Here is an 8,632-nt window from a genome sequence, read left to right on the forward strand (position 1 = left end):
CCTTCCCTTTGCTGGCTGAAGGAGGCACGGCCCCCGGCTCCTCGGCCACGGTGCCTCTCCTTCCCGAGTGGCGGTCTCGGGACCCACGGATGCGGCGCTACTAAAGGAAGGAGAAAGGAACTCGACGCAAGAAGAAAGCTTACTTGATGCAAGGAAGGAAGGAAGCGGCAACGAGAGGAGAACCGAAGCAAGCAGCGGGGAAGAAGACGAAGGCGGCGAGGAGGCGCAACGCGCCTAACCCTCCCCTACTTATACCAAACCCTACCACTCCTCAGCCGTCCGATCGGACAGTCGAAAAAAGGCGGGATCTCCTGGCAACCGTCCGATGATGCACGTTTCCGAGGCGTGATACGGCGCAATTATGGCGACGATTCGGCTGTCCCATCGGACATCCCGCCGCAGTAAAGCACGCCATGCCGATCACGTGCGTCGGCCGAGTCATCCAATGTCCCCCCGACACGTGGCAGCCCATCACTGGCGGGTCAGCGCAGGAATACCAACCGGTGCCACTCGACTCGGACTGGGTCTAGTCAGTCGAACACACGTCTCCTTCGACTAGACTAGTGGGAAGGCTGGTGTTACGGGCGTAAGGGTTCGGGTCGGGACCCGACAGAGAGACGCGGCCGAGTCGAGTCAACTATCCAAGGACAGTCGGATGAAGCGCCGAGGCCCGGATCCAGGTTCCCGGGTAATGGCCCAGAGGCTCTCCACCTAAGCCCGACAGCCCAGTGGGCCCGCCGAGAAGACGAATAATCTTACCAGGCCAACTCCCAGATAATCCTAGTGGGGGGCATACCCGACTCGCCGACTCCCGGATAGCCCGATTGAGCAGCAGCCCCGACCCGACCTAGGGAGTCGGAGCCGAAGCGTACGCCCTACCCCTGACCACTCCAGTCCTCTTGTCCTATCGACCACTCCTTCTGACAGGTACGCCGCCAAGCAGGGCCACGCGCCGTCTCGGCGTACGATACTGTCCACATTGTACCTCCTCATTAAAGACAGCACTCCCTCCCGGTACGGAGAGTACTTTCAAGGTAAGGTCAACCTTGCCTCGTCCGTGGTACGGACCGACTCCTCCTTATATAAGGAGAGCCCCTGTAGAGGGGCCAGGTATGTGCTCATTGTTTCTACTGTTGCCACTCGTTTTCTCTTCAACTGCCGTCGCTGACTTAGGCATCGGAGTGGTCTCGCCGGTCTCGCCGGCCAGCCATCTCACGGTGTTTTGTGGTCGCAGGTCTCCGGCGACCAGCAGCTCGTCTCCATCATTCTCCCGCACAGCGCCTGGAGGAAGTGACGTGTTCGCCCAGGAGAAGTTCTTGACGGGAACAGTTAACCGCAAATAGAGCCCAAGGTTACCTCCATGCGGTGGATGAAGGAAGAAGGTTGAAGGCGCCCTGCTACAACTGCAGACAGGGATCGGGGTTCAACCCTGCTACAACCGCAGACAGGCCCGGCTGCCTTCTCGCTTCTGTGGATGCGGGTGAAGTGGCTGTCGCCGGCGATCACTGCTGGGAACAACCACTCACAGCGGCGATCTCAAACGACAGGGAATGGCGGAGGTGGGAAATCTGATCTTTGTCGACTATCGGAGTGGCCGTGTCTCGTTCAGAGCTGATCGGAGAAGTGGAGAAGGGACGCGGAGGGGCAGGGGGACAGCCGGCGGGGGGCTCGGTGATGGAGAAGAGGTGAAGTGCGGAGAAGAAATCGCGAGAGAGAAACTAACCTAGTTGCGAGCCCGCTATTTGCGTTGAACCAGAATTTCCTTTTTAACGCTGCTGCTGAATCGCCACCAGCTAGGGTTCCTTCTCCAGCGATTGAGAAGAGCAAGAACCTTCTGCAGCGTCGCGCGATTAAGAAGTGGAAGAAAATGGGGCGGGAGAAGACGAGCTGGAAGAGGTGCGAGAGGGGAGAGGGACGAAAATGGGGCATGAAGGAAATCGTGGACTTGCCCGATAAAAAACTTGGATATAAACCCTCTAAACCCTCAATGACAACCCTCAACGACAATACTTTTTAAAAGCGTTGTCTTTGGCAAAAAAAAAATCCACTAAAAGACAACGTTTTCAATAACGGTTTTTTAAAAGTGTTGTGGTTGACCCAAAATAAACGCTAATAGACAACGCTTTCAGAACAAACGTTGTCTTTTAGTTTTAAAAGACAACGATTTTGACTAAAAATGTTGTAAATTGAAAAACCACAACGCTTTTGCTAAAAACCGTTGCCTTTGAGGCGTTGTCTATTAACTTTTTTCTAGTAGTGGGGACTAAACGATTGCAAGAAAATGTTACATGGAAATGATCTGGTCGACACCTGAAAGGTCTGGAGGACTCAGAGAATAGAAGTTCAAGCCCTTTAAGAGACATTTGTTTCTCGGCAAGATGATGGACAGGAGGAGATACCGAATTGTGCCCGATCAACTTGATAGAATCACTCAGATCACGTTTGCCCTCATTCCTGAGGTAAAGCAAGCATTGATCACTTATCTTTCTTGTAACAAAGATGTGTTTTCTTAATCAACCCAAGAAGTCAGCAACATATCCCTCATAGTGATGGAGCATCGACTCAATGTTGCACTAGGAACTCGGCCAATCAGGCTGAAGAAATTACATTTCAGACACAAACAGAACCAAGTAATCCAATCTGAGATTACTAACCTATTGGAAGCAGGACACATTTGGGAAGTTGAGTTTTTGACTTAGTTGACAAATATGGTGATGGTACCTAAGTTTGGAGGAAAATGACGAGTTTGTGTGGATTTTTGCGACCTCAAAAAAATTTACCCAAAGGACTACTATTCTCTTCCCTGAATTGACCAACTGGTAGAGTACTGGACCTCAAGTTGTGAGCTCATATGTATGATGAATGCATCCTAAGACTACCACCACATCCCCTTGGCATCAGAAGATCAAGAAAATATTAGTTTTGTCACCTAATTACGGACGACCAACATACCGTGGGTCATACGAACAAGAAGTTTTGGAGAGGACTAAAACAAGTTTGAGAATTGAATTCTCATATCGAGAGAATGTTGATTTGGTTGGGCCAACCAATAAGAAAAATTGGTTTGGTTTAGATTAGAAGGAATTTGGTTATTGAACCAAATGACTTAATATTGAATCAAAATTAAATCAACTTAATTTGATTAATAATGAAAAATTTTGGCAAAATAAAAGGGATAACCAGATTCGTCTTGAGAAGATGAATCAAATAAAACTTATTTGGATCAAATCATAGATTGTTTGATCACCAAACCAAGTGAATCAAAAACAAAGATAGTTTGCTACAGTACTAAACGTGAACCTGGTTCAATTGAACCGAGCCCTCTTCTTCTCTTCCCAGCCCGACCCACGCGACCCCAACCGAACCAAGCGCCGCGACTCCTTCCTCGCGCGTGCGATGACCGTGCCCACCGCCGCTTGGTCGCCGCCGATAGTCGAGTATTTCGCTGCCTTTTTCGCGCCAGCAAAGGGTATAAGAGAGGGCTGAGGTTGAGGTTTCAGTAGACGAGCTCAATCACAAACCTTAGCACCCCTCTTCCTCTTCTTCTTTTGCCCTAAAATCTCGTGGCGGTCGCTGTTCTCGCCATTTGCGCACGCTCCGCCGCTCACCGGAGGATCCGCTCGTCAGAGGAGAAGGCCGTGAACAGGTATTGACCTATTCTCTTTGCTCCTGCGTGCTCCCGAGTCCGAAAACCTCTGTTCTGCTGGTTTCTGCTCACTACCGCCGCCACCTTGGTCCGCCGTCGACCAACCGAAATTCTAGTGAGGTTGACCTTGCTGCCACCTAAGGTTTCCAAAAACTCTAATTGCTGCCGCCGAACCGTTCTCCGGAGAAGCTGGATTCTTCGTTGGACGAAGAAATTATGGGTGTTTCGAGATTTTTGGTATATTATAGGGTTGTTGTTGTGTGCCTGGAGTAAGATTGCACCAACAACTTCCCCCCTTTTTAATGTTTGACTAAACCATGTTTGAAGTTAGGCAATACTTGTGATCTAACATGTGTGATGCAAGTTTGCAGGAAAGTCCAAGCGTAGTCTTGGCAAAGGAAAGTCCAAGCGTGGTCTTGGCAAGGAAAAGTCCAAGTGGAAAGTCTTGGCAAGGAAAAGTCCAAGTGGAAAGTCTTGGCAAGGAAAAGTCCAAGTGGGTAGTCTTAGCAAAGACTTGACATGACGAAGCTGATGGAAGCATCTCAAGCTAGTGCAAGGATGATGGAGCATCCAGGGAAGGCATGAGGCTATAGGAGGTATTTGAAGGCCGAGGTCTAGGTCAAGAGAAGCTGAAATGTGATTTTTCAGTTTCACCAGTCGACTGGCCCTGCCAGCAGTCGACTGCTCATAAATCAAACGCACACAGAGAAATCAGTCGAGCCAGAGGAAGACAGGAGTCGACTGGGCAGTCGACTGGTATTATGGTGAGTCGACTGATGCCAGTCGACTGGTCTTGGAACAGTCGACTACTATTTTAACGTTGCAGAAAATTGGCAAGCATTTAATGCGCTTTAATGCGAGATTTTGTTGCCGATTGAAGCCATCAGTCGACTGGCCCTGCCAGCAGTCGACTGATGCCGAAGAGTTATAAAAGAAGCCTGCGCGAGAATAACTCATGATTTTACAAGGATTCTGCTATTCTTTCATTCTTTTGTGCTTCTTCTGAGAACTTGTTTGTTCTCTATTTCTCTGCTTTCTTCCTCTCCTCCTAAACACTATTTCATATTATTCTTGAGGAGATCGAAAGAGTTGTAAAGGTTTCTCCGCCTTCGAGGTTTTCGAGAAGGAGAAGATTCATAGTGCATCGGGTGTGTGCGTGCGTGTGGATCCTTGGATTAGTCACCTCTGCGGGGGTGGATACCAAGTAAACAAAGCGGGTTAACGTTGATCTCTTATTTTCTCTTTTATATTTTTGCTTCCGCTAATCTCTGTGCAGAGAAAGATCAAGAAAAATCGAGAAACGCTATTCACCCCCTCTAGCGAACCAACCGATCCTAACATCTGTTACATCTCAACACTTTTTGTGGTCATCCCAACATAACTAAATTTGTTTTAAAAATGTTAGACAATTTTGTTGCTGAAGATTGAGGGGAATAATCTAAATTATAAATTAACTTCAGTTATCTGTGAGATGACCTGAGTTGATAATCTTAGGCTATCAAGCTCCGCACTGCTTGGTTATCCAGGTGAGGAGCCAAAGCCAAGTGGGATGTTGCTCTCCCAATGCCACGAGGTTTGGTGATCTGATGCTTCTTGAGAGGGATGTTGTGTGTCATCGCCCAAGTCAGTAGAGATCCGAGTCACTTGAACGTTGACTCAGCCGAGTGAACTGTTGCTCAACTACTGAGTTAAGTCGGGAGCACTGGCGTAGCCAGTGGCTGGGCTGCACTGGGCTCAGCCCAATGTAGCCCAGTAATTATTTATTTATTTTGTTAAATTAAAATTTAAAAAATTAAATAATTAGTTAAATCTTACTAATTTAGCCCAGTACAATTCAAAATCCTAATTACGCCATTGGTCGGGAGAGAACTTTGTCCAACTTCTGTTATCTCCCAAGTGGAATGTTGAGTAGGGAGAAAAGTCGCTTGACTACTGAGTAGAACGCCGAGTGGAGAGAAGTCGCTCGATTACTGAGTATCACCCAAGTGCTAAGTGCTAAGTGCTCGGGCTTGGAGTTCAAGTGCTCGGGAAAATATTCCCGAGTGGGTTTCCGAGTGCTGAGGCTTGTGTTCAACGTAGATTGCTTAAAACATATTTGTCCCACTTCCGTCGGTGCTTCGAGGTTGTTTCAGGGCGAACTGAGAATGGTACCCAAATACTATCACTGATAGTCTACCGAGCAATAGATGCATGACAAAAGAAAAATAATTTGAGGGGAACATAGATGGACGACAGAGTATTGCTTTCACTCATTTTTCTACTCAAGATTTAGTCACCTTAAATAGGAGTGCTTCCCTTTTGGCTATGTTAACCAACAAGTATTGCTTTCACTCATTTTTCTACTCAAGATTTAGTCACCTTAAATAGGAGTGCTTCCCTTTTGGCTATGTTAACCAACAGAGTAAAAGTCATTTATTGCCTTTAATGGTTGAATCAAAATGCTGTCGCTGATCATTAATAGTTAGCCGTTATACTCGGATAGTTATGGATTTTGCAATAATCACATTAATGCATCCATTACATTTGAGTAAAAAAATTAATTTAGATGACAAAATATTAGTTCATTCAACATGTGTAGGTAATACTCATACATGAGTCAACTTGATTAAGTGTAAATCCAAGTTCTAAAATTTGCGCACTACGTACTCAAGCTAAGTCAACTCAGTTAAGTGCAAATTCAAGCTCTAAAATTTACACCCCCAGCACACTCATGCATGAGAGAGAAATTTTCCTTGTGTATTTGTTCACAATATATATGTTTGTGCAACAATATAAATTATCCACCTAATTAACCATAAAACTCCCAATGTGAGACTAAAATAATAGAGTCTATTCCCTTCATCCTCCTTTTTCATTCCCATTTCTAACATAATGTCTATGGCGTAGTGTATTTTGGTCGTTGTTCAAAGAATGTGCTTGCAAAGAATAAAGAAGTTGCTCGGTAGAGGCTGCTCTAGTATATGTGTATGGTAGTGACATGCCAGCTTGATGCTAGTAGCACCAACCAATGCTAAAATATACTCAAACTCTATATGCACAATGAAATTAATATGGCAAAGAATAAGGATGGTTTTGTATCCTTGGTAGAAGGACAACCTATTTTGTAGATAAGTATGTACTCAAAACTCTATGCACAATGAAATTAATATGGCAAGACATTCATTTACTATTTCTATCTTTTTTCCAAGAAGACTCTTGTTGATCTCTCTCCTTAGGAAATAGCCTCATATTAAGAAGACACATGCATCGTGATCAAGAGTTAAGAAAAAACAAAATTGAAGCATAGCACCTGCAGTGACATGGTAGCCAAAGAGCCTGAGCAAGCGAAATCCCAACAATGTAGCATCGGCGTCGTCATGGAACCCGAGTTGCTCGTGCCATCGCCTGAAAACATCAGTGACAAGCCATTTTTTGTCCTCATCAATGATCCTCGCTTAATTAGAAGAAACAGGCGGAGATAGAAAGGATCCAGATCACAAAAGGGCAGAACATACAAGTAGCTTAAGCGTATGATTCTGTGGATTTGTTCTTGGAAAAATCTTTGAATTCCGAGCCGCTCGATCACATCCACCATTCTCAGAGCATCCCGCGGGGAGCTGCTGAGGTCTTCTAGTCCATCTCCTAAACTTGCAAGGTGTCCGGTAATGACAGAGATGAGTTGCTTCATCTTTCCTTCATCTGCATCTGTTTGTTCCCCAGATAAATTTAAACAAAATCAGTAATAAAATTAACAAAACTATTTGTTCATTCTGAGATATGTATGAAACCAGACCAGCAGCACTCATGGAGGCCGTCACAGCAGGCGAGACGATGGCAGAAGGAGGAGGAATTCTAACGGTGTGATTAGTGGAAGCTGCAGGAGACACAACCAAGCGCGCGGGGAAGCTGAAGGATAGGTGATCCTGATGGCTGAAGATCTGCAGTTTGGTTGACGAGGAGCTTGGCGTCGGGAAACGAGGATTGGACGACAGCACGGCGAGAGAGGCGGAGGAGAGGACGGTGGTCATCGTGTCTATCAATTCTCGATGCTTGCTAATGCTCTCGCCTCCTCCTGTTTGTAAAATAGCAGAAGGGGCATCAAACCATCTTTGACCGTAATGTTAGTTGTAATATACGACTGAAGCTTAAAGAATGGAGTGGGAGACTTTTCGCAAGGGCCAATGCCGTATTCAGTGCGACGTTAATTTTTTTTAATTATTATTATTTAATTATTGTACGCGCACGCTTGCGCTACGTAGGCTAGTCTGCTGATCAATTATATACACTAAATTGTAAAAGTTTAATAGCTCAACGTGCGAATTGATTACATATAATTAATTAAATTTTTTAAAAATATAATTACAAAATAATAACATTGCAGACTATTTATATATTTTGATAATTCAGTTGTCCAATCTTTATAGACCAATTAATTTTGAAGATGAACAACTCTTTTTTCTGATTTGTCCATTAAATAAATCAGAAAATGCAAACGATTTCTTACCCAATCATAGTGCATCGTAATTGAGATTTGAACTATAGTGCTTCATTAATCTGTTGAGCGTCTTGTGCATTATGCTCGGGGCCTTAAGACTTTTTATCATTTTTTTTATAATTTTAGTATCCAGTTCTTCGAACTTGTTAAATTTTAAAGATGATCGGCCCGGCCCCACAGAAAGCTCCAACTGACCACCAAAGTAAATTCAGAAAAGCTCTACTGACCACCAAGGTAAATTCAGAAGTGTGTGTCCCAGATTTTTCATTCCATTGAAGAAAAATGCCCTACAATACGTCATAGTTAGGAATCAAACTATGTACTTGGTTAATCTACCAAATGTCTTATCGCCGCACCATTGGCATCGGGAGGGGGGCGGCCTTAAGACTCTTTATCATTGCAATAAAATGTGATAACTCTCATCTCGTGGACCCTTCCAGGATTACCCCAAGCAATTTGGAAGGGAGGTAGACCACCAAGGTAAATTTAGAAGTGCGCGCGACTCCTCACCC

At 45.2% G+C, this 8,632-nt stretch overlaps 1 protein-coding gene across 1 annotated transcript; it reads right to left on the minus strand.

Moving 5' to 3' along the window:
* Positions 1–1,078: 1,078 nt before the first annotated feature.
* On the minus strand, positions 1,079–7,683 carry LOC141816741 (uncharacterized). Its single transcript, XM_074704484.1, has 5 exons — positions 7,419–7,683; positions 7,141–7,330; positions 6,936–7,030; positions 1,357–1,505; positions 1,079–1,315 (listed from the first exon to the last, which is right to left on the minus strand). The coding sequence occupies exons 1-5, from the start codon at positions 7,651–7,653 to the stop codon at positions 1,079–1,081; spliced, it is 906 nt and encodes a 301-aa protein (XP_074560585.1). The 5' UTR covers positions 7,654–7,683.
* Positions 7,684–8,632: the final 949 nt, after the last annotated feature.

This window comes from Curcuma longa, unplaced genomic scaffold (assembly GCF_044706935.1).
Source record: "Curcuma longa cultivar G26 ecotype Majalengka, Jawa Barat unplaced genomic scaffold, ITB_CL_G26_1.1 contig_17886, whole genome shotgun sequence".
Classification (NCBI taxonomy): Eukaryota; Viridiplantae; Streptophyta; class Magnoliopsida; order Zingiberales; family Zingiberaceae; genus Curcuma; species Curcuma longa.

Excerpts from the sequence above, each read along its gene's own strand:
- LOC141816741 (XM_074704484.1), bottom strand. The coding sequence starts at position 7,653 with ATGACCACCGTCCTCTCCTCCGCCTCTCTCGCCGTGCTGTCGTCCAAT. Across the intron at positions 7,031-7,140 it reads ATCATACGCTTAAGCTACTT|GCGATGGCACGAGCAACTCG; the intron begins GTATGTTCTGCC and ends TGATGTTTTCAG. Across the intron at positions 1,316-1,356 it reads CCTTCATCCACCGCATGGAG|AACTTCTCCTGGGCGAACAC; the intron begins GTAACCTTGGGC and ends GTTCCCGTCAAG.